Genomic DNA, 27,928 nt, shown 5'->3' on the forward strand with positions numbered 1-27,928 from the left:
TTCCCTGTATAGAATCTTTCTTTTAATCCAGAGGGGAAATCAACCACCTAGCTGCAATAGCCACAGAGAAAAGCAGAGAGAAAGAAAAGAAACGGGACATTACAAAGTCCTGCTTCCCTGTGCATATGTGTTTATGTACATATATACACAATGGTACATGGGTGTCTGTGAGTCTATAAATACAGACACAGCTGTGGAATCAAATGAGCCCTTTCCAGACTACATCATAGCAATCAGGAGCCCAGAAAGACTCCTGAGAAGGTAATGCTTATAAAAAAATAAAATAAAAGATAATAATAAAGATCTTTTCAGTGAGTCTAAGTCAGCCCGAGAGGAGGCTCTTGGTGAAGAAGGTAAACGTTCGAGACACGAGTCGTTCCGTCTGGGTTCTGCTCCTGTTCAGTTTGGTTCTCTGGGGGAATTTCTCTTTGTGTGAATCAAGCTTCTGTGTGTCCTTCAAGGTCCGAAGGGTGTGCCCAGGGCCCTTCTGAGCAAGCTCAGGCCACTGCCCACCAAGGGTGACCACTGCTCTGGAGGAAGCCTTGGGGAAGGGACTCCACGCCCATTCCACCAGAGCTCGGCCCCCAGACCTAGAAGACGGGGATGTGGTAGTGGCGGTCATTCTCGGTCAGCAGGGCTACTTCCGGCCAGTCCCTGAGCGGCTCCTCTGGGTAGCAGATCTCAAAGTCCCTGGAGTGGAACTTGAACAGTCTGAAGACCTTGATCTTGACCTCCAGGGAGTAGCCCAGGATGAACATGTCGATCTGGGGAGAGAAGCCAAACAGGGGTTCAGCAGGATACAAATGGAGCCACATTCCTGCTCACCCCCCACTACCGCGGGGACCGGTGTGTGTGGGGGGATGTTTGTTTCCAGACCCAAACTCGGAGCACTGAGTGGACACGAGGAGAAGGATGAACGGTCACTGCATGGAAAGCAGGGGAAGAAATTGCAGCGAGAGGGGCCAGATGTTGGCACGCATACCAGAGCACAATGTCCAAGGATCTGGGGGAAAGGTCTGTGAGCGGTGAAGCCACGTTGCAAATGTCTCTCTGTCTTTCTCCCACTCTATCTCCCCCTTTCCTCTCGATTTCTGGCTGTCTCTATCCAATATATAAAGATAATATTAACAACAAGAAGAAGAAATTGCAGGGAGACGATATTTACATGAAATAGCAACAAAATGAACAGAGGAGAAGCGCCGGGAGATGGCATAATGGTTCTACAAACACTCATGCCTGAGGCTCCAAGCTCCCAGTTTTAAGCCCTAGCACCACCATCAACCAGAGCTGAGCAGAGCTCTGACATATTTTTAAAACAGTGAATACAGATCTAGTGCACAATGGTGAGAAAGGTCCTAAGTTGAGAGTGTTTTGCAGACACTTCTTATGGCAAGTTATGAGATTTTACCCGTGTCAACAACTGTATTATATAAACCATTAAGCCCTCCAACAAAGGGATTAAAAAATGAATAGGGGCCAGGTGGTGGCACACTGGGCAGAATGCACATGTTACAAAGCCCGAAGACTGGGGTTCAAGCCCCCAACCCCACGTGCTAGAAAGAAGCTTCATAAACTGTGAGGCAGTGCTGCAGTTCCCTCTCTCTCTCTGTTCTATCATATAAAAAGTAATATTTAGGGAGTCAGGTGGTAGCGCAGCGGGTTAAGCGCATGTGGTGCAAAGCGCAAGGATTCCGGTTTAAGCCCCCGGCTCCCCACCTGCAGGGGAGTCACTTCACAGGCGGTGAAGCAGATCTGCAGGTGTCTGTCTTTCTCTCCCCCTCTCTGTCTTCCCCTCCTCTTTCCATTTCTCTCTGTCCTATCCAACAACAACATCAACAACAACAATAATAACTACAACAATAAAACAACAAGGACAACAAAAGAGAATAAATAAATATAAAAAATGTTTTTAAAAAGTAATATTTAAAAAATAATTTAAACAGGGGGAAGTATGGGGTTGGTAGAGTACAGGCCTTGCTTTGTGAGGTTCTGAGATCTATCCCCAGCACCACATATTCCAAGAGGGAGACTCTGCCCCCCAATTAAGTAAATAAATAAGCCACGAGATAGTTCACCCAACAGAGCAGATATCTTACCATACTCAAGGCTCTGGGTTCAAGGCCCAGCACCACATGGGAGTACCACAGTGACAGGGAAAGCTCCTCAGATGGTGAAGCCATGGTACCCTGTGCTATCTCTCTTCCTCTCAATCGGAAGGTCAGCCTGGGAGTGGTGGAATCTTACAGCCTGAAGCTGCAGGTGAATACAGCAGTCTCTGTTTGTTTGTTTGTTTGCTCCCAGGGTTTGATTTAGGACTTGTGCCTTGCACAGTTCTATCACCCGTGGTGCGTGTTTTCAGTTAGAGGATGAAAAACAGAGAGGGTGAGCTCGGGTCTACAGGGATGCAGAGGCCACACAGGCTCCTAAGCTGAATATGGGCCCCAGGTCACATCAGATCGATGGGGTTTACAGTCAACAATATTTATACCCTTTTCCCATATTAGGGAGCTACTCTCTTCCCTGATCCAGCTTTCTGATCCTTTTTCCAGCTATGACACCATCTCCCCAGACAATAACTTGGATCCAACTGCATATCAGATGTCAGGCTCAGGGGAAAAAAGAAAAAAACAACAACAAAACTAGTATAGCAACAGGCCCTTTGGAATTTAACTAAAATATGCCTACTAGCTATCTACAGAATGGACGACCCCCGCCCCCAACTCTTCATCTGCACGATTCCAGCCCTTAGGTCCATGATTGGTCAAAAATTTGTTTGGCTTTATATGTTAACTCTCTTTTCAGCCACCAGGTTCCAGATGCTAGCATGATGCCAACTGGACTTCCCTGCACAGATGACCCCACCAATGTGTCCTGGAGCTCCGATTCCCCAGAACCCCTCCCCACTAGGGAAAGAGAGAGACAGGCTGGGAGTATGGATCCACCTGCCAACCCCATGTTCAGTGGAGAAGCAATTACAAAAGCCAGACCTTCCACCTTCTGCATCCCACAATGACCTTGGGTCCATACTCCCAAAGGAATAGAGAATAGGAAAGTTATCAGGGGAGGGAATGGAATACGAAGTTCTGTGGTGGGAATTGAGTGGCGTTGTACCCCTCTTATCCTATTGTTTTGTTAATGTTTCCTTTTTATAAATAAAAAATAAAAAAATAAAATAAAGGTCAATGCAAATTAAAAAAAAAAAAGAAAAACAGAAGGGGAGAGAGACAAGGAGGATAGATCCCTAAGCTGCTTCAGAGTTGTAAAGCTTCTTCTTCTGTTTCCTTGTTGTTGTTGTTGACTTGTTTTATTGCCACCAGTATTACTATTGGGACTCAGTGCTTACCTGGTAAATTCACCACTCCCAGTGGCCATTTTCCCCTCTGTCTCCTCCTTTTCATTTTTCTTTTATTTCTTTTTCATTCCTCCTAACAGAAATTTAATTTTTTTTCCTTTTTAAATTTTTATTTATATATATAAAAAAATACTGACAAGACCATAGGATAAGAGGAGTACAATGCCCACCCCCAGAATTCCATATCCCCTCCCCTCCCCTGACAGCTTTCCCATTCTCTATCCCTCTGGGAGCATGGACCCAGGGTCATTGTAGGTTGCAGCAGGTGGAAGGTCTGGTTTCTGTCATTGCTTCCCCGCTGAACATGGGCGTTGACAGCTCAATCCATATTCCCAGCCTGTCTCTCTCTTTCCCTAGTGGGGCAGCTCTGGGGAAGCGGGACTCCAGGACACATTGGTGGGGTCGTCTGCCCTAAAAATTATTCTTTTAACATTACTTTCCTTTGCTAGAACAGAGAGAAATTGAGAGGGAGGAGCGACAGAGAGAATCCTGCAGCACTGATTTACCACTTGTGAAGCTTTCTCCTTGCAGGCCGGGGCTTGAACCCAAGTCCTTGTGCATGGTAATATGTGCACTTAACCAGGTGTGCCGCCACCTGCTCCCTCTTTTCTCTCTTTCCTTCTTTCTCTCTTTCTTCTTGACAGAGACAGAGAGAAATTGAGAGGGTAGAGGCAATAGAGGGGGGGAGAGAGCTGGAGAGACACCTGCAGCACTGTCTCACTGCTCATGAAGTGCCCCCGCTACAGATGCGGACTAGGGGCTTGAACCCAGGTCCTTGTACATAATAATATGTGCACTTAACATGATGTGCCACCACCTGCCCCCCTTTAAATATATTTTGTTATATTTTTAATGAGAGAGAGAGAGAGGTCAGAACCTTGCACAATTCTGGTTTATGGTAGTGCTAGGGATTGAACCTGGGACTTTGAAACCTCTGGCCCCCTCTGTTGGGAGAGGTCCTTTCCCCATGCCAACACCAGGGGGCGTAGCACCACATTCTAACTAAATGTCTGATGACTTCAGATTTGATGTGTACTTAACATGTAACCCAGCGCCTGGAGGGCTCAGCAGACTCCTCAAACACGGGAAAGTCCACGTGCAAAGCAACCAGGACAGAAAAGCTCCCAGAGAAGCTGACTCCAGACACAGACAGGGAGAATCAGGAACTTACCCAGATAGTGGCCATTCAGATGTTGAGTTTAGATTTAGAACGTCTAAGACTCAGTTATCACTTCCTGTAATTTCTTTTTCATATCTTAAAATGTTTTCATTATCTTTATTTACAAGATAGAGACAGCCAGAAATTTAGCTGGGAGGATAGAAAGGAAGAGAGACAGAGAGACACCTGCAGCCCCGCTTCACCACTTGTGAAGCCTTCCCCCTGCAGGTGGGGACTGGGGGCTTGAACCAGGGTCCTTGCGCACTATAATGTGTGCACTTAGCCAGGTGTGCCACCACGGCCTGGCCCCAGTTACCGCTTCCTGTACCTTAATGCTGTTTACTCACATAACCCCACTGTTTATTTTTTGTTTGTTTGTTTGTTTTGCCTTCAGGGTTATTGCTGGGGCTCGGTGCCTGCACCATGAATCCAACTGCTCCTGGAGGCCGTTTTTTTCCCCTTTTGTTGCCCTGTTGTTGTAGCCTTGTTGTGGTTATTGTTGATGTTGCTCATTGTTGGATAGGACAGAGAGAAATGGAGAGAGGAGGGGAAGACAGAGAGGGGGAGAGAAAGACAGACACCTGCAGACCTGCTTCACCGCCTGTGAAGCGACTCCCCTGCTTTACGCCACGTGCGCTTAACCCGCTGTGCTACCGCCGACCCCCGACCCCACTGTTCATTCTGCTTCCTGCTGAACCAACACCTCCGTAAATTGGAATTCCTGATGTATTGGTACGCCTGCTAATAAATAGGTTGAGGCCCTCAAGGGCTGCCTCACTGTTCATTACCCCTCCCTACGGGGGCGCAAGTCCAGGGGGGTCACCTTCAGGCCTCTCTTGGAGCACATAGCTAGGTCTCTCTGCCTCGGTCTTTGGGATCCTGTGCCATCTGCCATGACAGTGCGATGGGAGGGGGTGGGGTCAGGATGGCCCTTAGCAGCTGTCCTCAGTTCAGACACAGCACCCAGCACGGGGGCAGTGAGGGGCATCGCCCAGTGCGACAGTGCCAACCCACAGCCGAGCAGGCGGCTCCAGGACCGCCAGCCAGCCCCCACACATCATCCGGGAACCTGCCTGCTCCAGCCCGCAGCTGTCACCCACGGCGTTCAGGTGATTGAGCATGAAGCTCAGAGGGTCCAGGGAGGTTTCCTGGGAGAAGAGGAGGTGGAAGAGGCTGGGCACCGCCTTCTGGGTCTTCATCAGCTCGTAAGCCTCCGTGACCTGGTAGAGCATGAGGAACTTGAGGGCCTCATACAGCTTGCACTCCAGGAGGGTGTCCGAGAAGAGGCTATTACACCGGCTGCCTCGCTTGTGATGGTCTTTGATTCCGCTGAACTCTGTCCACTGGAAAGACAAGTGGTTGAGAGACATTTAGAAGGAGGAAGAGAAAGGAGGCACCCTTGGGGAACATGAAAAGCGAGTATAACATAGACCACAGAGTAAGAAGAGGGCATACAAGTGACCTTTCAACTTTTGATACATATTTTGTTTCCTTTTATTCTTTCTGCCTTTCTCCTCTTCTTCATTTTTTTTTTCTTATAGAACCAAGGCCTAGAGCATGTATGATTTCACTGTTCAGGTCTCGTCTTTCTCTCTCTCTCCCTCTATCCCTCCCTCCCTCCCTCCCTATCCCTCCCTATCCCTCCCTATCCCTCCCTCTCTCTCGCCACCAGGGCTATTGCTGGGGCTCAGAGCATGTTTAATTTCATCAATCTCTCTCTCTCTTTAATTTTCTTCTTCTCCTTCTACTCCAACCTCTTTCTCCTCCTTCTTCTCCTCCTCTTCCTTCTTTTTTGCCACCAGGACTATTGGTGGGGCTTGGTGCCTGCACAACAAATCCACTATTCCCAAAGCCCTTTTTCCCCCCTTTTTAAATGATTATGATAGAAACAGAGAGAATTGGGGTGAGAGCAGAGAAGAGAGAGAAAGAGAGAAAGGAAGAGAGCCATGAGCAATACTGCCTTACCAGGGAGCTCAAACCTATGTGGTAACATGTGCATTTTACTGGCTGGGTCCAGCTGCTCTTTCTTTTTAAAAAAATTTTTTTATTTATAAAAAGGAAACATTGACTAAACCATACTCTTTCATTCAGATAGAGAAACAGAGTGAAGAGAGAGGGAGGAGAGGAGGGAGAAGGGGGGGAGAGACATCAAAGCACTGGAGTTTCCCCAGTGTCACAGCCCCTTCCATATGTCGAAGGGGCTTGAACCTGGCATGAACGTATGACAAGGCCTCTGCCCTACCCAACGAGCGAGCCTTCCAGAACCACATTTTAGAGCTTCTGACACTGTTTGATTTTCCTTTCTTTCTTTTTTTTTTTTTAAAGATTTTATTTATTTCTGGGAAAGATAGGAGGAGAGAGAAAGAACCAGACATCACTCTGGCACATGTGCTGCCAGGGATTGAACTTGGGACCTCATGCTTGAAAGTCCAATGCTTTATCACTGTGCCACCTCCCAGACCACACTGTTTGATTTTTCAAAGCTGTACCTAGATCTTGCTTTTACAATAATCAACTAGCTTAAATAAAATCATCTCTCTCTTATTTTTTTCTTCTTCAAAAAAGCAGAACCTTTTAGGTTAAGTACTAAGCAAGTTAATTTCCTGAGAAATCACTAGGCAGTTGGGTTGCAGAAAGCAGATCCCAGCTACAGACTGTGTTGGCACCACTGAACATATCTGATGGGGGTGACACACTGGCTCACTGAGTCCTCAGGGCAATGGCAGAGGGTAAGTGCCATTCGTGTGTCAGCTCCAAGGATAAAACCACAGCACAGAATCACTGGCTACTATATTTCCCAAAGAGGACTGATTCCAAGATTCCAAATTTTGTGTCTTTATTCAAAAGCAGGACAAATTAATGGCCAACTTGTTAGGCACATTCTAGAAAAGCATGTTGTTTGTTTGCTCTAGAATTTGAGAGGGTCGGCAGTGGTGCACTGGGTTAAGAGCATGTAGTATGAGGGGCCAGGTGGTGGCGCATCTGGTTGAGCTCATGTTACAATGCACAAAGACTCAGGTTCGAACCCTCAGTCACCACCTGCAGGGGGAAGGCTTTGCAAGTGGTGAAGCAGTGTTGCAGGTGTCTCTCTGTCTCTCTCCCTCTCCATCATCCCTTTCCCTCTTGATTTCTAGCTGTCTCTATCCAATAAATAAATACAGATAAAAAAATTTAAAAAAATAAAAAAGAGTACATAATACGAAGTGTAAGGACCTACTCAAGGATCCTGGTTTGAGCCCCTGGCTCTTCACCTTCAAGGGGGTTGCTTTATAAGAGGCAAAGCAGGTCTTCAGGTGTCTTTCTCTCCCCTTCTATATCTCCCCCTCCTCTCTCAATCTCTCTCTGTCTTAGCCAATAAAATGGAAAAAATGTCTGTCAGGAGCAGTGGATTTGTAGTGCAGGCAACAAGCCCCAGCAATAACCCTGGAGGTGAAGAAAGAAAAAAAAAAGAATTTGACTCAACAGAAACAAACATAGGTGGATGTGAAGATTTCCTTATGGTTCCTCAAAGGCTTCCTTAGCCCACTGGGGGCATAATTATCCTCATTTACTTAGAAGGAGGAAGAACCAGAGAAGGAAAACATCTAACCTTAGGTCTGAATGTCACTAAAGGGCCTTCCATAGGATGCGCGCGCGTGTGTGTGTGTGTGTGTGTGTGTGTGTGCCTGTGCCTGAACTGGACAGCAGTCTGCTTTGGGGCTCCTTGCTTTCAGGTTCAGCCTATGCCCCTCCCCCAACCACTCACCTGAGTTTTTAGCAGTTCCACACATTTACGTAATTTCCCAAACACGTTGGAGCCTGTGTATTTCTCAGGACCAAAGCTGTACTGCTGGATCCAGTTACAGCCTTGTGAGAAGAGCAGCTTCTCAGGGAGCTGGGGAAGGAAGTGCAAAGAGCTCGCATCTTGACATCTGCCCTCTCCCCACCCCCAACACTGATTGGAAAAGGTCACCAGTCCTTGAGCAAAGAAAAATAGAATTATCTTATGACCCAGCAATATCACTCTTAGGCATTTATCCAGTGGACACTCAAACACTAATTTAAAGGGACACAGGCACCCCTGTGTTCATAGCTGCATTATTCACAACAGCCAAAGAGTGGAAGCAGCTTAAACACCCATCAACAGAAGACTGGCTAAAGAAGTTATGGGGAACACGTGGCACAAAGTGCAAGGATGGGCGTAAGGATCCCGGTTCGAGCCCCCGGCTCCCCACCTGCAGGGGAGTCGCTTCACAGGCAGTGAAGCAGGTCTGCAGGTGTCTCTTTTTCTCTCTGCCTCTCTGTCTTCCCTCCTCTCTCCATTTCTCTCTGTCCTATCCTACAACAATAACAACAGCAACAATAAAAACAACAAGGGCAACAAAAGGGAAAATAAATAAATATTAAAAAAAGAAGTTATGGGGAATACACTCCACAGAGTAATAATCAGTTTAGGAGACAGGGCGGTGTCGCACTGGGTTAAGCATAATAAGCATAAAGATCTGAGCAAAGACCCGGGTTCGAGTCCCCGATTCCCACCCGTAGCAGAGACACTTCACAGGCAGTGAAGCAGCTCTGCAGGTGTCTTTCTCTCTCCCTCAATATCTCTCTTCCTCTCTCAATTTCTCTCTCTTGTCCAATAAAACGGAAAAATTAAAAAAGGGAAAAAATAAGTCCACCAGGAGCAGTGGATTCATAGTGTCAACACCAAATCCCAGCAACTGGAGGCAGAAAAAAAAAAAACGACTCAGTTTATCTCTACCACTATGCAACAAATAAGTAAAATATGTTTTTAAAATGGTGGCATCAGGGATGGCGTCATAGCGACAGGGCACATATCTCAAACATATGAGACCCTAAGCCCCATCCTTGGTACCCCACCCCCTGCAAAAAGTGAATGAATGAAAGAAAGAATAAAAAAGAAAGAAAGGAAAGGAGAAAGAAAGAAAGGAAGGAAGGAAGGGAGAAAGGAAGGAAGAAAGGAAAGAGGAAAAAAGAAAGAAAGAAAGAAAGAAAGAAAGAAAGAAAGGAAGGAAGGAAGGAAGGAAGGAAGGAAGGAAGGAAGATGGTGGTGTGGAAACCAGAAAGCAGATTCGGACTAGCTCTCAAAGCCTCCTCCCTCTCAGGTGTGGCTGTCTCCCATGTGCCTCCACCGTTCCCTACCCGCTGGGCACCGACCTTGATGATGTCCTTCTCTCTCATCCAGGCCGGGAAGGGCAGGCCGTGGCTGAAGATCTGGAAGAGCACGGACCGCAGAGCGTCGTAGTTGTCCCTCCTCACGAGACGCACACACTTGACATGCCGCCGCCAGAAGAGCTCCTCGTAGGCCTGTCCGCGCCCCGAGGGAGGAGAGAAGGGGCCTCAACTCCCAGGGGCAGGGCAGGAGAAAAGGGGGCCTTGCCCTGCTTCTGGGGAGAGGACGAGAGGAACACACCCCATTCTAACAGCTGAGTCACCCCACGTCACTGAGAAGAGATGAGGGGTCCTTAACAAAGATTTGTTTACTGACTTGTTATTTCCTTAAATATCTTATCTATTATACTTTTATTTATTTATTTATTTATTTATTTAATTGGATAGAGGGAAAAGAAACTGAGAAAGAAGGGGGGGAGGGAGAGAGAGAGAGACGGCACACTTGCTTCAATGCTTTGAAGCTCCCCCCCTGCGATCGAGGATTGATTGAGTTCTGGTTCATGATAATGCGTGTGCACCACTGTCTGGTCCTGATTTACTGATTTTTTATATTTATTTTCCCTTTTGTTGCCCTTGTTTATTATTGTAGTTATTGTTGTTGTTGTTATTGATGTCGTCATTGTTGGATAGGACAGAGAGAAATGGAGAGAGGAGGGGAAGACAGAGAGGGGGAGAGAAAGACAGACACCTGCAGACCTGCTTCACCGTCTGTGAACGACTCCGCTGCAGGTGGAGAGCCGGGGGCTCGAACCGGGATCCTCATGCTGGTCCTTGTGCTTGGCGCCACATGCACTTAACCCGCTGTGCTACTGCCCGACTCCCCTGATTTATTCATTTTTATGAGGGGGTGCTCTGGCTTATTCATTGCTGTTGATTGAACTTGGGACCTTATGCATAACATCCTGGGATCTACCTCAGAGATCTCCCAACCTCAAAGAGTTCTTTATTCACTTATTTAATGAGAGAGAAAGAGAGACAGCAGGTAGCAGTTCAGCTTGCATTATGCCAGAGATAAAGCCTCTTGATTGCAGGTCCTGTGCTGTAGCCACTACCTCTCTGGCCTGAAAGTGACTTCTGTCTCATGCTAGTTGGGTGAACAAGGCTCTAGAAGCTTAAAGCTAGGGAGTGTCACTGTGGGGACATGATGGTGACAACTTGGCTACAGTGAAAAATGCTATTTATTTTATTGCACAGAGACAGAGATAAATCAAGAGGGAAGGGGCGAAAAGGAGAGAATAGACACCTGCAGACCTGCCCCACCACTCATGAATCTTTCCCCCTGATGGTGGGGAGTGGGGGCTTTGAACCTGGGTCCTGGCATATGATGATGTGAGCACTGAAGCAGGCTCTGCTCTCCCCTCCCAATGTTCTTTTTAAGATGATGCTAAGGAGTATTTTTTCTTTTTCAAAGTTAAAAAAAAATGTATTATTGGATAGAGACAGAGAGAAATGGAGAGGGGTGGAGGAGACAGAGAGAGAGAGACACCTGCAGCCCTGCTTCACCGCTCATGAAGCTTTCCCCCTGCACGTGGGGACTACAGGCTTGAACCCGGGTCCTTGTGCACCACTGCCTGACCCCCAGGAGTGTTTTTTCAACAGTGTGTCTGCTCTCCTCTTTGGCTGACTATTTTGGGTTTGTTTTTTTTCCCCCAGGTTGGACTGCATGGCAAGGAATGTTCAACAGGATTTTTTTCCTTTCCTTTTAGCTCCAGATGGAAAGAGAGCGAGGGGGAATAAGGAGAGGCACGACAACAGTGCCCCACCATTCAGAGCTTCTCCTGGTGCTGTGCATGGTGCTCCCATAGGGTGCCAGGGGCTCAGACACAGGTCTCTGCACATGGCACGATGCTTCACCAGGAGGGCTATCCTCTGGCCTTTGGGGTTTTAACTGAGCAGAATGAAATGCTTCCTTATTGCTTTTCTGCATAATGTATCTGTTCCTAGGGAGTCAGGCGGTAGCACAGCAGGTTAAACGCAAAGCACAAGGACCAGCCTAAGGATCCTAGTTCGAGGCCCCGACTCTCCACCTGCAGGGGGGTCGAATCTCAGACAGTGAAGCAGGTCTGCAGATGTCTATCTTTCTCTTTCCTCCTCTCTGTCTTCTCCTGCCTTCTCCATTTCTCTGTCCTATCCAACAACAATGACATCAATAACAACAATAATAATGACCACAACAATGATAAAACAACAAGGGCAACTAAAGGGAAAAAAATGGCCTCCAGGAGCAGTGGATTCGTGGTGCAGGCACCAAGCCCCAGCAATAGCCTTGGAGGCCAAATAAATAAATAACACACCCATCCAAAATCATCTGTGTATACATATGTTCTTAGCAGCACAATGTGTAATAGCCAAAACCTGGAAGCAACCCAGGTGTCCAACAACAGATGAGTGGCTGAGCAAGTTGTGGTCTATATACACAACGGAATACTACTCAGCTAGAAAAAAAAAATGGTGACTTCACCGTTTCAGCCTATCTTGAATGGACCTTGAAAAATTCATGTTAAGTGAAATAAGTCAGAAACAGAAGGATGAGTATGGGATGATCTCACTCTCAGGCAGAAGTTGAAAAACAAGACCAGAAAAAAAAACAACACCACCCAAGTAGAACCTGAACTGGAATTGGCGTACTGCACCAAAGTAAAAGACTCTGGAGTGGGTGGGTGGGGAGAATACAGGTCCAAGAAGGATGACAGAGGACCTAGTGGGGGTTGTATTGTTATATGGAAAACTGGGAAATGTTATGCATGTACAAACTATTGTATTTACTGTTGAATGTAAAACACTAATTCCCCAATAAAGAAATTCAAATAATAATAATAAAATTAAACTAAAAAGTAATGTATGCATTCCTTTATTTATTTGAGAGATGGGGCAGAGAGAGAGCGTGCACACATGCAGGGCACTGCTCAGCTCTGCATGACGTTGGTTCACGCAGTCGGGAACTGAACCTGGGGACTCAGCCTGAGGGTCACCTGCATCACCGCAGTGCAGCCTCCCAGCCCGTCTGTCCCGGGGTCACACTCACGGCCTCTGCTCCGCCCCACCTTGCGCATCAGCTTGGCACGTGGCGCGTCGCCTCTCCACTCCCGGGCGCAGTAGCTGAGCACGTCCACCTCCGCCTCCACGCTCAGGTTCCCTGCCCCAAACCCACAGAGAAGGCGCTCAGAGCCCCCTTCCCGCTCCTACCTGGAGCCCCTGCATGCGCCGCCAATACCAAGACACCCAGCCATGAAAATACTTTTGGCGGCCAGGCAGTGGTGGATGACCACACATGGCACCGCCCACAAGGACCCGGGTTCAAGCCCCCACTGCCTATCTGCAGGGGGATGCTTTGCCAGCGGTGAGCAGGTATCTCCCTGTCTCTTTTCTCTTTCCCCCTCGACCTCCCCCTCTCCTCTCAAATTCTTTCTGATCTATCAAATATAATAGACAGAAAGAACACGGGAAAAATGGCCGCCAGGAGTGGTGGATTTGCAGCGCTGGCACTGAGCCCCCAGTGATAACACTGGTGGCAATAAATTAAGAAACAACTGGGTTTGTTTCCGGAGGCTGAAAAGTGGTGCACCTGGTGAAGGGCACACATTACTATGTGCAAGGACCCATGTTCAAGCCCCCACTCCCTACCTGCAGGGGGGGAGCTTCATGAGCAGTGAAGCAAGTCTGCAGGTGTCTCTCTTCCTCCCTCTTTATCTCCCCATCCCTTTTCAATTTCTCTGACCTATCACATAAAAGAAAAAGGGAAAAAGTGGGGAATAAATGGTTGTAGGAAGAGAGGGTTTGTTGTGCAGGCCCCAAGCACCTGGTGGTGATTAAAAACTTTTAAAAATATTTATCTCCTTTTTATTGCCCTTGTTTTTATTGTTGTTGTAGTTATATCGTTGTTGATGTCATTATTGTTGGCTAGGACAGAGAGAAATGGAGAGGGGAGGGGAAGACAGAGAGGGGGGAGAGAAAGACAGACACCTGCAGACCTGCTTCACCACCTGTGAAGCGACTCTCCTACAGGTGGGGAGCCGGGGGCTTGAGCCGGGATCCTCACGCCAGTCCTTTCACTTTGCGCCATGTCTGCTTAACTGTTGTGCTACCGCCTGACTCCCGTGATTAAAATTCTTTAAAAAATTTTATTTACCAGTGCACTGCTCAGCTCTGGCTAATGGCAGTGCAGGAAATTGAAACTTGGACCTAGGAGCCACAGTAATGAGAGTCTGTGTTCAGAACCATTATGCTATCTCCTTTACCCAATAATAATTTAAAAATTTTTAATGAATGAAAGAATTAAAAAGAATTGCTCAACAAATTGTTTGGCTTTGTATGTTAACTCTCTTTTCAATCACCAGGTTCCAGATGCCACCAGGATGCTGGCTAGGCTTCCCTGGATTGAAGACCCCACCAATGTGTCCTGGAGCTCAGCTTCCCCAGAGACACACCTTACTAGGGAAAGAGAGAGGCAGACTGGGAGTATGGACCGACCAGTCAACGCCCATGTTCAGCGGGGAAGCAATTACAAAAGCCAGACCCTCTACCTTCTGCAACCCTCAACGACCCTGGGTCCATGCTCCCAGAGGGCTAGAGAATGGGAAGGCTATCATGGGAGAGGGTGGGTTATGGGGATTGGGTGGTGGGAATTGTGTGGAGTTGTACCCCTCCTACCTTATGCTTTTGTTCACTAATCCTTTCTTAAATAAAAAATTTAAAAATAAAAAAAATAAAAAGTAAAAATAAAAAAAAAAGAATTAAAAAGAAAATCCTTACTCTTGAACCTCCTCTGCAGATAGCCGATCCACCTGGAAGAGAAGGCCACGACGTCACGGTCCAGCCCACCTCAGGACACCTCAGAACACCTCAGGTGTGCTGGAGCCCCAGGCGAGGCAGCCACCTACCATCTGAGCTGCTGACCCAGCTGCACATGCAGCCCCCGGAAGCCACAGAGGATGGACGCGAGCAGGGACATGGCCAACGCCACCACCCCCTTCACCAGTCTCCACGCTGTGTCCAGGGCCTGACTGGTCATGAGTGTCCAGGAGTGCACTTGGTCGTTTCCTGGGGGGAGGGAGGTTTGAGTAACAGCAGAGATGAGTGTCAGGGTCACCAGCAGCATATGCTCACAGGGGCGGGGGCACAGGTGAGCTGGGCTTGCTAGGGCCTGGCACTGGTCTACTGAGGTTGCTTTAAAAAAAAATCATTGTTCTTTATTAACTTTACTTATTTTTTAAAGTTTTTTTGTTATCTTTATTTATTCATTGGATAGAGAAAGCTAGAAATTGAGAGGGGGGGTGATACAGAGAAACAGAGAGACACCTGCAGCCCTGCTTCACCACTCGTGAAGCTTCCTCCCTGTAGGTGGGGGCCGGAGGCTCAAACCCGGGTCCTTGTGCACTGTAACATGTGCGCTCAATCAGGTGCGCCACCACCTGGCCCCCTTTATTTATTTATTGAATAGAGATGGCCATAAATTGAAAGGGAAGGAGGTAATAAAGAGGGAGTGAGACAGACACCTGCAGCAGTGCTTCAACACTTGCGCAAAGCTTTCCCCCTGCAGGTGGGGACCAGGGGCTCGAGCCTGGGTCCTTGTGCACTGTGGCATGTGCGCTCAAGCAGATGCACCCAATCTACTGAAGTTTCTAAAGGCTTATTATCATAGCATTTCAGTAATAAGGAAGAGGGATTGTTGGGGTCTTGATGCATGATGGCCAAGAAGAGGACCCAAGTTTGTGTTTTTTTGTTTTTTTTCTAGATAGAAACAGGGAGGCAGGGAGACACAGAGAGATTGAAAGAGACCCCTGCATTGAAGTTCCCCTCACTACAGTGAAGGCTGGGCTCGAACCTGAGTCTCCCATGTGGCAAAGCAGCGCACTCCTCAAGTGAGCTATCTCACCACCCCACCAGAGCTACATTCAAAAAAGAAAAGAGAGGATGGGGATACATAACAGAATGGTTATGCAAAAAGACTCTCATGCCTGAGGCTCCAAGGTCCCAGGTTTAATCCCCCCCACATGCACCACCATATGCCAGAGCTCAGCAGTGCTCTGGTTTAAAAAAAAAAAAGAAGAAGAAGAAAAAGAAAGAAAGCAAAGAGATTCTCCCTCCTGGTAAAGGCCCAGAGTCAGCCACTGTAAGAGCAGTATCAAGGAGGAAGAGAAACAGCAAGAAAAGAGGTTGCGTGAGAGTCATATCCGACAGCCCTTCAGCCTCATTACATGGGTGAGACTATCCTTTCATAGTATTCTCTAATTCCATTCCAGGCGGTTCACTTCCTAACAAAGTCCCAAAACCTAGATATAGACCAGGTCCCATGAGATAGAGCCTATGTTCACACGTATCCATAAACTAGGGCAGAATATATACCTGAAAGCAAAAATACACAATAGTCTGCAGTTAGGACCCCCCAACACTTCATCTGCACTATTCCAGCCTTTAGGTCCATGATTGTTCAACAGTTTGTTTGGCTTTGTAGGTTAACTCTCTTGTCAGCCACCAGGTTCCAGAATGCCAGCAGGATGCCGACCAGACTTCCCTGGACAGACGACCCCACCAAGGTGTCTTGGAGCCCCACTTCCCCAGAGACCCTTCCCCACTAGGGAAAGAGAGAGACAGACTGGGAGTATGGATTGACTAGTCAATGCCCATGTTCAGTGGGGAAGCAATTACAAGAAGCCAGACCTTCCACCTTCTGCACCCCACAATGACCCTGGGTCCATGCTCCCAGAGGGATAGAGAATGGGAAAGCTATCAGGGGAGTGGTTGGGATACGGAGATCTGGTGGTGGGAATTGTGTGGAGTTGTACCCCTCTTATCCTATGGTTTTGTTAATGTCTTCCTTTTTAAATAAATAAAAAAAAAAACAAAAGAAAGTCATATCCAGTAAGACAGTGGCAGACAGTGGCTCGAACCAGGATCCTTAATGCCAGTTCTTGAGCTTCGTGCCATGTGCACTTAACCTGCTGACTACTGCCCGACTCCTCATATGTATTTTTTTTTTCTCAAGCTCATGTGTTTCAATTATCTCTATAGTCCACTGATGAGTGAAATTATCACATAGTTGTCCATCCTTTTTTTCCTCTTCCCTCTCAGATAAGAGAAACAGCGCCTGGCTTCCTCAGGTGTTCTCTAGATTCTCTTCCCTCTCAGTGATGGAGCAAAAACAAAGGTTCCTGGTCACAAAAGTCTGGGACTGGGTGAAACTGGGGTTCAGAGCCCTCTGGTCACCTTCTCCTAACATGTCTTTCCTATTGGAGTAAGGACCCCAATTTTTTTTTGCCTCCAGGGTTATTGCTGGGCTCAGTGCCTGCACCATGAATCCACTGCTCCTCGAGGCCTTCCCCCCCTTTTGTTGCCCTTGTTGTTGTAGCCTTGTTGTGGTTATTATTGTTGATGTTGATGTCGTTCGTTGTTGGCTAGGACAGAGAGAGGAGGGGAAGACAGAGAGAGGGAGAGAAAGTCAGACACCTACAGACCTGCTTCACTGCCTGTGAAGCGACACCCCTGCAGGTGGGGAGCCGGGAGCTCGAACCGGGATCCTTACGACGGTCCTTGCGCTTTGCGCCACGTGTGCTTAACCTGCTGCACTACCGCCTGACTCCCAGGACCCAAATTTCTTTTGAGGTGCAGAAAGTGGGAGTTCTGGCTTCTGTCATTTCTTCTCTGCTGGGCGTGGATGTTGGCCAGTCAATACATGCCCCAGCCTGTCTGAGCTCTTTAAAGGGTATGTAAGGGACATGTTAAAGGGGGAATTCCAGCATCTTGCGGTGGGTGCATGGATGTGTGGGAAGCTTAATAACCCACCCAACCAGAAATAGCCCAGCACTGCGGGTGAGACAGACCTGGACAGAGGAGTCAGCTCTCATTCCTCCCGGGGGAGAGGGGGAGGTCGCAGAATTGTAGGATTGCACGAGTGCTCCGAGGCCGGGGAGACAGCTGGACTGAGGCTGAACTCTCTTCATCCTGCCTTTATCTCCTTCTTCCTTCTTTTTAACCAAGGGCCTTGCACGTGAGCAATCCTGCCTGGCCCGATTTCCTCTATCTGCTTCTCTAATTACTTTTTTAGGGGTACATATTGCACTTAAAAATGTAATTAATGCCATCTAGGAGGTGGTGCAGTGGATAAAGCATTAGACTCTCAAGTATGAGGACCTGAGATCAATCCCTGGCATCACATATGCCAGAGTGATGCTCCAGATCTTATCTAAAATAAACAAATGAAATATAATGTATATACTTAGACATTATATAAAGCGTTTCCTTACAGTTTGTGTTGTATAAACTGAGAGAGGAAGACCCCATAGCCCTGCCCCACCCTCCATGGGGGTCCCTGGGTGCTGTCCACAGTACTGAGAGAGGAGAGACCCCCCCCCATAGACCTATACAACCATCCATGGGGCTCACTGGGTGTTGTCCATGGTGCTGAGAGGAGAGACTCTCCAATACCCCTGCTCCACCATCCATGGGGCTCCCTGGGTGTTGTCCATGGTGCTGAGAAAGAGGGAGCTATACTACAGCACCGTTCCACTGTGCATGGAGCATCCTTCGTACTGTCCATGGTGCTCCTGTGTGGTGCTGGGGACCAAGTCCAGGTCCTCATGTACTGCAGAGATCCAATCCGGGGCTCCATGTAGGGGAAGCCTGTTCTCTACCCATTGAGCTACCTCTCAACTCCCTTCTCATTTCTCTCATAGATAGAGAATCCTGAGTTTTAACTGGACACATGGCTACTTGGACTAAAGGTTACATTCCATCCTCCCTGGGGTCTGGGTGCAGCCAGGTAAATGAATTCTGGCCAGAAGTGGAACATGCCTGAGAGGGATAGATGCTTCAGCTTTCCTTTCCCAACTGGACAGAATAAAGGTATGGAGGCTGGTGTCCAGCAGCCACTTTGGGTCAAGAAGTAACCCTAAGCAAAAAGTCATGAGAGGGAGGAGAAACAAAAAGGAAACAGCCTGGATCTCTGCACCCACAGAGTCAATTCCAGAGCTGTGACTCTGACATGAGACAAAATAACCCAGTCTGGGGTTGCTCTCTCACCCCACCACAGCCCCGTCTCTGCAGAGAGGCTCTGTCTTGGTGACCACTTCTTGCTTTCAGCACATATGTCAGAAGTAGCCACACCCTGGGGCGTTTTCTATTCCTTCAACTACATCCATGGAGCCAAAGAGCAGGAAGTGAGAAGACGAAGTGGACATCTGGTGGGATGGGGCGGCGGCAGTGGAACAAGCAGAGCCCTGAAGCCAAGAACTCCCAGTTCTAGAGAACCCAGTGGCTTGGGACCTCACCTATTTCTCTGTGAATGAACAAGGAGGTCAGCCCACAAGTCCCCACTTCCTCCAAAGGCCCCTTTAGGCTAGTATGTCTCAGCCCTGTGTAGGAAGAATGGGGTGGGGTAGGAGTTGCACAATGGATTGCACAGAATTTGAAGGCATCTTTAGGGACCCAGGAGAGGGCTCACCCAGTAGAGTGCAGGCTTTACCATGTACAAGGACATGGCACTTGTGGTTCAGAGCCTCCACATAGGATTTCCAATTCAATAAATCACTGCCGAAAGACTCATGGCTCGTAATTTGAGGACCAGTGTGGAATACACACTTAGGATCTTTCAGGAAGACAGCAAGCGATGCTATGCTCACCATCAGGCCTCTTTTCTTTTATTAGTTTAGTTAGTTATTTAGTTAGGTGCAAGCTACAGCAAAGGAATTCTAAAACAGCTTAAATGAACAAGAAGGACAATGGTGTGTTTAAGAGAAACAAATGGCCTAGCAAAATCTACATAGTGTTTCTTTCAGACTAACATTCTTTATATATATATATATATATATATTTTTTTTTTTTTCCCTCCAGGATTATTGCTGGGCTCGGTGCCTGCACCATGAATCCACCGCTCCTGGAGGCCATTTTTCCCCCTTTTGTTGCCCTTGTTGCCGTAGCCTCGTTGTGGTTATTATTATTGCCATTGTTGATGTTGTTCATCGTTGGATAGGACAGAGAGAAATGGAGAGAGGAGGGGAAGACAGAGAGGGGGCAGAGAAAGATAGACACCTGCAGACCTGCTTCACCGCCTGTAAAGCGACTCCCCTACAGGTGGGTGTTGTTAAAATTTCGGCGGGCTCTGGCTGGGCGGGCTAGCTTCACAGGCGGTGAAGCTGTATTTCTTTATTCAGGAACAACGATTCATAAACTAAGACAAACTAATCACCAAACAGAACTCGGCTGTCTCTTTGCGGCGGCGCAAGCACTCCCTCTTACTCTTGAACTCAGGAACTCTCCAACTCTGGCACTCCGGAACTCTCTAACTCTGTCACTCTCTTACTGGGGAACCCTCTGAACCTCTCGCACTCTCGAACTCAGGAACCCTCTCCCGGGGTTCCTTGGGGCGGGGCCAAGCAGGCCCGCGAAATTAACTGGACTGATCCAATTCTCTTGGCGGGGGAGGGCTAGAACAAACCAATGTAAAGCATACAACAGGTGGGGAGCCGGGGGCTCGAACCGGGATCCTCATGCCGGTCCTTGCGCTTTGCGCCACCTGCACTTAACCCACTGTGCCACCGCCTGACCTCTCAGACTAACATTCTTTTAGGTTGTCTTAAATGGCATCCCTAAGCAAGGCTCAGCAGACTCATGGCTACAATGTCAGCAGGTCAAGTGCCCCTTTACTCACATCAGATATCAAACTGGCTGAGATCTGGAGCTTTGGCCCTACTGACTCTTACCTGTGTTGGAGAAGTGACAGATCTCTACCAGCTTTGCAGACTAATTAGGCCATGGGTTGTACTATAAGTCTATGGAGAACACAAGCCTGGCTCGCTGAGATATCTGCCTTGGCCTGTCCCCTAACATAACACCACTTAAGGAAGCTCTTCTAAGGAAGGTGTTGTGACGCTGTGGTGTCTCACCTTCTCTCCTTCATCTCTCCCTCTCTGTCTGTAGCTGAAATTGAAGAGGAAAGGGAAAGGAGTGGAATCACACAGGCAGGAATCCCTGCAGGTTGCAAAAGGAGTTGTGAGGCATGTAAATTGGTGGGAATGTAAATTGGTCCGACCACTGTGGAAGCAGTCAGAACTCTCAAGTCTTTTCTCTCTCTCTCTTTTATTTTTTCCATTTTTAATTGTGATTAATAGTGGGTGACAATATTTTAAGATGATTATGTATATATCCACACCACACCCACCACCAATTTTCCCCATCCTCCCATCTCCTAAAGATAACCACCATAGCTTGTACAAGTCTTAGACACAGTTTGCTCGCTTCTCTCTGTGTTTCTGTTCTTCTTTCTTTCTTTGAAAGTTCATGTGTAACTGTGTCAAGGTACCTTTTTGTTGCATTGACATATTGTAACCCCTCTTAAACCACCAATCAGCCTTGGGGGTCAGTATCATAATACCCAATTTTCAGATACAAACACTGGGAGGAGGTTAGGTCTTGGTAAGGGTCCACTGCAGTCATGATAATGCCAACATATTTTTTGCCTCCAGGGTTATCGATGGGGTTTGTTGGTGCCTGCACTATGAATCCACTGCTCCTGGAGGTCATTTTTTTCCATTTTTGTTGCCCTTGTTGTTATTGTTATTGCTACTGTTGTTGTTGGACAGGACAGAGAGAAATTGAGAGAGGAGGTGAAGACAGAGAGGGGGAGAGAAAGCTAGACACCCACAGACCTGCTTCACCGCTTATGAAGCAACCCCTGCCCCCTGCAGGTGGGGAACTGGGGACTCGAACAGGGATCAAAAAAAAAAGTTTCATGTGTATCAATTTTCTAGATTCCATATATGAGTGAAACCTTCTGGTAGTTGTCTCCCGTCTCTTTACTTAAACAAGCATAGTCACCTCCAGTACTATCCATTTTGTCCCAAAGGACACAATATAATTTTTTTGATTGCAGATTAGTATTCCATAGAAGAGATATCCCATAACTTCTTTAGCCCGTCATCTGTTAATGAGCATTTAGGCTGCCTCCACTCTTTGGTATTGTAAACGATGCAGCTATGAACATAGAAATGCATATGTCCCTTCAAATTAGTGGTTCAGTGTCCATTGGATACTGAGTGGTATTGCTGGATCATAAGGTACTTCCAGTCCTGTTTAAGGACTCTATACAGTCTTCCAAAGGAGCTGCACCAGTTCACATTCTCACCAGCAGTATAGCAGAGTCCCTTTTTCTCTGTAACCTCACCAACACCTGTCATTTCCTGTTTTAAGCAGAGCCCTGCTCAGCTCTGGCTGATGGCAGTACTGGGGGTTGAACCTGAGACCTCAGAGAGCCTCAGGCATGACAGTCACTTGCAGAACCACTGCGCTGTCTCCCCAGCTTTGGTGCCTCTCTGGTATTCTCATGTGCACAGGCGATTGGTTCCTGATTCAACATCTAAACACTTAAGAAAGGCATCTCACGGGGGTCGGGCAGTGGTGCAGTGGGTTAAGCACACGTGGCGCAAAGCGCAAGGACCGGTGTAAGGATCCCGGTTCGAGCCCCCGGCTCCCCACCTGCAGGGGAGTCGCTTCACAAGCGGTGAAGCAGGTCTGCAGGTGTCTGTCTTTCTCTCCCCCCTCTGTCTTCCCCTCCTCTCTCCATTTCTCTCTGTCCTATCCAACAACGAACATCAACAACAATGGTAATAATGATAACCACAACGAGGCTACAACAACAAGGGCAACAAAAAAGGGGGGGAAATGGCCTCCAGGAGCGGTGGACTCATGGTGCAGGCACCGAGCCGAGCAATAACCCTGGAGGGAAAAAAAAAAGAAAGGCATCTCAGGTAGCCAGGAGACAGCTCACTGGGCAGGGTGAGTGCCTCTCATACAGGAAGCCCTGGGCTCCAGCCCCCACCACCACAGGAGAGTGGCCCCGGGACGGTGGTTCTGTGCTGTGGTGTTTCCCTTCTCTCTGTCCCTATCTCTCTGGCTAAATTAGAAGACAGAATCGGCGTATCGCACCAAAGTAAAAGACTCTGGGGTGGGTGGGTGGGGAAAGTACAGGTCCGAGAAGGATTCAGAGGACCTAGTGGGGGTTGTATTGTTATATGGGAAACTGGGGAATGTTATGCATGTACAAACTATTGTACTTACTGTTGAATGTAAAACATTAATTCCCCAATAAAAAAAATAGAAAAAAAAATAATACAAAAAAAAAAAGACAGAAAATTGGCTTGGGGACGCCGCAGAGCCGAGCTGCTGTGCATTAGAGAGGCCCTAGCACCTCATGAAAGAAGGAACAAGAAAGGAAAAGAAATCAGCAAAATGGCCGCCCAAGCCCTCTGCCCACTTCCACCCCACTGGGGGTGGCAGTTTGTCTGTATTTTATCATCAAGAGTTACTTGTCATCTCTTGCTAGCATGTAAAAAGTCTTACTTCTCTTATCAAAAGAACAAGGGGTAGATTTTAAAAGTGTCCTCCTAACACTGCCCTTTATCTTATTTTATGTGTTTATGTATTTCTTTCACCATCACTGGAGATTCACGACCATGGACCAAGATTTTCAATGAGAGACTGGGAGAGGAAGACACCACAGCACTGAGCTTCTCCTAGTGCCCCAGTGCTCTCATGTGGGGTACCAGAAACTTGAACTGGGGCCATGGCACATGGCAAAGGTGGCAACCTGGCAACTGATTTTATTTTAATCTTTTTATTTTATTATTTTATTTTTATTGCCACCAGGAGTGTCACTGGGGCTCAGTGCCGGCATTATGAATCCACTGCTCCCAGCAACCATTTTTTGCCTGTCTTTTCCCCCCCAATGTTTTTTTAAATTTTTATTATCTTTATTTATTTATTGGATAGAGACAGCAGAACTAGAGAGGGAAGGGGGTGATAGAGAGGGAGAAAGACAGAGAGACACCTGCAGCCTAGCTTCACTGCTCACGAAGTGTGCCCCCTTCAGGTGGGGAAGCAAGGGCTTGAACCTGTGCCCCTGTGCTTAGTAACCTGCATTTAACTGGATGTATCCTCACCTGGCTTTCTGGCAATTGATTTTTTTTAATTTTTTATTTAAGAAAGGATTAATGAACAAAAACATAAGGTAGGAGGGGTACAACTCCACACAATTCCCACCACCCAATCTCTGGCAATTGATTTTAAACCTCCGCACCACACACCCAATATAACCAGCAAAGAAGAGGAACTAGGTTGCCAAGTCCCTAGGGGATATTTCGAAGACTAAGTTTTCCACTCCTACCTCCCACCCCCCAAGTGCTGGAACTGCATTCCCCCAGGGCCAAGTGCAGGCAGGGCTAGGAACCTGCCCTGGGCTCCCAGGTCCGCACACCTTGAATGTGGTGCTGGCAAAAGAAAATTCCTGGCGCTTGTGCAGAGCTCTGAGAAGGCACCTTTTTTCTCCCTGCCTGCCCGACCAGCTTTTTCCAGCTGTGTGCCTTACACTTTCCCACTTCCCCTTCTCTGCCAAAACAAGGCAGGGAGAAGGCAAGAAAATAACATCATAAAAACTTCAACTGCTCACGCCCACAGGAAATATTTGGCTAATTCAAGAATAACCCAAGGTGCAGAGAGGTTGGGGGTAGAGGGTAGGGAGGGGAGCTGGTTCTCCCAATGTTTGGGGGTGGGGGGGAGTGGATCACAGAATTCCAGATCAGTCAGTGAGATCAGCGTTCTCATGGGATGCGTGGGTGGCCAGCAGGCAGTACCTTCTGCACACTCTCCGGGCAGAGTGATATGGAGAACTCCTGTCTCCATGGCCCTGTCTGCTCTACAGCCCACAGAGAAACTTCCAGCAATCCAAGGCTCCCGCTGGAGGGCCCCACGGAGCAAGTGACAAGCAGCCCAGCCACCTGCCGACTTCCCAGGAACTTAGAACTCAGACTCTAGAACTGCCATGCTCCTCCAATTCACCCAGGAGGCCCACGCCAGGGAAGGGGCATGGTCACTGGAGAATACAGACATGGGAAAGGACTCCCCACTGAGAGACCCATCTTGCTGGGATCTGGGGTTCCAGGGAGCACCTGGAGTCTGGAAAGGGAAGTCCAGCTGCCAGCAACGCCAGGGTTTTCTGTGATCAGCAAAGGTGTGGGCCACATCCTCTCTGCCAACAAAACGCAGACACTCCCCCATGCCCCACCCCCACCTCACTGACAAAGTTTTCTGATCTCTGACTTCCTGATACTTGTAATTAGAAATCTTACTGTCTTATGCTCACAAAACATATGTTGTCTGCCAGGTATATTCCTTTGACCAAGACACCATGAGGCCTACTCTCCAGGCTGTGATGCTGTTAGCAGAAGAATCCTGCTCTAAGGCAAAGTCTGGATATGTCAGAGATCTTACTAGCCCACAGGCAGAAGACCGTATTACTGCATGCGAACCACCTGTAACTCTGGTGTCTGGCTGCTGGCCTGAGGGGCTGGAGGTTGTGTGTGGGATCACTGGAATAAACTCAACACCTCATGGCATCAAAGGAATGTACCTGACCCCCAGATCAGATCAAATCAATGGGGTTTATGGTCAACAATATTTATACCCCTTTCCCATATTTGGGAGCTACTCTAGTTCCTGATCCAGCTTTCTGGTCCTTTCTCTAGCCATGACATCATCTCTCCACTCAATAACTGGGCTTCACCTGCATATCAGATGTCAGGCTCAGAAAAACTAAAAAATAAAACACTAGTATAGTCATGAGCCCTTTGGAATATAACTAAAATAGGCCTACTAACTATCTACAAAACGGAGACCCCCACATCTTCATCTGCACTATTCCAGCTTTTAGGGTCATGATTAGTCAACAATTTGTTTGACTTTATATGTTAACTCTTCTTTCAGTCACCAGGTTCCAGATGTTACCGTGATGCCAACTAGACTTCCCTGGGCAGACAACCCCACCAATATGTCCTGGAGCTCCGCTTCTCCAGAGCCTCTTCCCACTAGGGAAAGAGAGAGACAGGCTGGGAGTATGGATCAACCAGTCAACGCCCATGTTCAGCGGAGAAGCAATTACAGAAGCCAGACTTTCCATCTTCTGCATCCCACATACTTTATCCCACATACCTTATCCTTCTGGGAGGACCCAGACTCCCAGAGGGATAAAGAATAGGAAAGCTATCAGGGGAGGGAATGGGATATGAAGTTCTGGTGGTGGGAACTGTGTGGAGTTGTACCTCTCCTATCTTTTGTTTTTCGTCAGTGTTTCCTTTTTATAAATAAAAAATGTAAAAAAAAAAAAAGAATGTATTTGACATAATGACATTTGGATAACAACAGTTTTTAAACACCCCTCTCTACATTTCTGATTTTTCCTTTTTTAAATTTTATTTATTTATTATTCAATAAAGACAGAGAGAAATTGAGAGGGGTGAGGGAGATAAAGTGGGTGAGAGACAGAGAAACACCCGAAGTGCTACTTCACCACTGGTAGTTTACTCCCTACAGATGGGGAGAGGGGCTTGAACCCGGGTCCTCACACACTGCTTAAACAGATGCACCACCACCTGGCCCCCATTTCTGATTTTTTTACGCCATCATGAAAATACATTCTGACCTTTTGATACTGGTGTGTAACCACCTGTTATTTGTGCCTTGAGATCTACCCCTGCCTGATGTGTGATTTACTTAAAAAAATAATAATAATCTTTAACACCCTCCTTGCTCCTTTGTGATGTAACGCGTAAACTGCTCAGTAATCTGGGAGAAGCTTGGGAAGGCGGCTCACACTTGACGCTGCGTGTGTGTGTGTGTGTGTGTGTGTGTGTGTGTGTGTGTGTGTGTGTGTGTGTTCCTGCAGATCATGGGTTTATGAGTGAAGGGAATTTCTCAACCCAACCTCGAGATGCGTCGCTTCTCAGGATCCTGGCAAAGTTTCTCCACTGTGGATCAGCCATATGCCCCTCCCCATGACAATACTCGATTTGCAGAGTGGAGGCACCATCCGCTCCCCCAGACGGGCTTTCTCTTTGCAGGCACCATATACAGGCTGTGGGTATCAAGATATTAAGATGTGCAAATTCAAGCTAGGCGGCGTCCTTCTCCGAGGCAGACCCCCGTCCGCCCTCACGTCCCGCAGGTGGAGTCCAGGGGTGCACCCGTCTCAGTCGCCCTCCCAGGGGCGCGGATGTCGTACCCGAACTTGCAGGTGGGGTGGGGAAGGTGCAACCCGCCAAAGTCCCCGCTCTAATGCAGGGGGGACAGCTGGGGCGCCCAGGCTCTTCTAGCCTTAAAATCGTGATGTCGTACCATCAGTGGACTCTTCCGGCATCCCGTATATTCACCCCGGGGTGCGGATGTCGCACCCCCAAACTTGCATGAGGAGTCCTGGGTGTGGCCCGCCCTGCTCCAGGGGGACACCCCGGCTTTCCCGCCCTTCGAATGGCGGATATCGCGCCCGCAAACTAGCAGGTGGAGTCATGGGGTGTGGCCCGCCCCGCTGCAGGGGACACCCGGCTCCTGGGGCGCCCCAAGTCTTCCAGCCCTGGGGGCGCGATGAAGTACCCCCCGCATCGCAGGGCTGAGCCATCGCGCCTCTACTCCCCCACCCCCAGTCACCCAAACCCCGGCCGAGGCCCACCTGCGGTTGAGGCTGCAGGTCGCCCCGGCTCCCGCGCCGGCGGGGGACTCCTCCGCGCCGCCATGCGGGCAGCGCTGCGCTCCGGCGCGATCAGAGTTCGCGGGCTGCAGGCTGGGCGCCTCTGCTTCCCAGCTGCGGGCCCAAGGGCGGGAGGTGCGGGGCGGGGCCAGAATGTCCTCGACCCCGCCCCCATACGTGATGGACGCGAAGTTCCACCAATGAGAGGCCGCTTAAGGGATAGGGCGTAGCCTTGTCGGGGTGGGGCATCGTGGAAGGCGTGGTCTTCTCCTTGCGGGGCCTCCGCTCGGAGTCTGGGACCTCGGCCTGGGCTTTGGGGGCTCCCTGCACTTCCTCTTGGTTCTGGAACCTGCTCAGCTCAGGAGGGCCACCTGGGCCGAGGTGGGGAGGGAAGGGGACCATGGCATCAAGGAGCTCCGGGCAGCAACCTGGAAATGCCACCTGCGTGCATCACGACCTCCCTGGCAGTCTGCTTCCTAGACCCCCTCAGTGAGAGGGGACACAGGATCCTGGAGGGTGGGGGTGAGGGGGAGAGGGACTGGTACCTGGCTCCTCTCCACTTCCAGAAAGATCCAGAAGGATCCTTTCCCTGATGGGTTCAGTCCCTGGTTCTCAGAAAGGGCAAGCTACGTGGAGTCAAATTTTGTGATCTTTATCCTCCCCACCCCCAAATGAGTCACGCTTCCTTAGAATGCAGTGACCTTCAAAGCTAGACTAGGTGCCTCACTGACAAGCGGTC

General features: G+C 48.5%; 1 protein-coding gene across 2 annotated transcripts; it reads right to left on the minus strand.

The window, feature by feature from the left end:
- On the minus strand, positions 1–27,303 carry OTULINL (OTU deubiquitinase with linear linkage specificity like). Of its 2 annotated transcripts, XM_060191167.1 has the most exons (9): positions 27,172–27,302; positions 26,431–26,580; positions 14,564–14,723; positions 14,436–14,467; positions 12,728–12,819; positions 9,669–9,818; positions 8,257–8,385; positions 5,585–5,854; positions 1–764 (listed from the first exon to the last, which is right to left on the minus strand). In XM_060191167.1, the coding sequence occupies exons 1-9, from the start codon at positions 27,233–27,235 to the stop codon at positions 591–593; spliced, it is 1,221 nt and encodes a 406-aa protein (XP_060047150.1). In that variant the 5' UTR covers positions 27,236–27,302; the 3' UTR covers positions 1–590. The 2 variants fall into 2 exon arrangements, with proteins under 2 accessions (XP_060047150.1, XP_007524284.2); XM_007524222.3 differs by lacking the exon at positions 26,431–26,580 and having other exon boundaries at positions 27,172–27,303.
- Positions 27,304–27,928: the final 625 nt, after the last annotated feature.

The sequence above is a fragment of the Erinaceus europaeus genome, chromosome 5 (assembly GCF_950295315.1).
Source record: "Erinaceus europaeus chromosome 5, mEriEur2.1, whole genome shotgun sequence".
Lineage (NCBI taxonomy): Eukaryota > Metazoa > Chordata > Mammalia > Eulipotyphla > Erinaceidae > Erinaceus > Erinaceus europaeus.

Excerpts from the sequence above, each read along its gene's own strand:
- OTULINL (XM_060191167.1), bottom strand. The coding sequence starts at position 27,235 with ATGGCGGCGCGGAGGAGTCCCCCGCCGGCGCGGGAGCCGGGGCGACCT. Across the intron at positions 14,724-26,430 it reads GAGAAGCGACGCATCTCGAG|GAAACGACCAAGTGCACTCC; the intron begins GTTGGGTTGAGA and ends CCCTCCCCCCAG. Across the intron at positions 5,855-8,256 it reads TGGAACTGCTAAAAACTCAG|TGGACAGAGTTCAGCGGAAT; the intron begins GTGAGTGGTTGG and ends TTGTCTTTCCAG.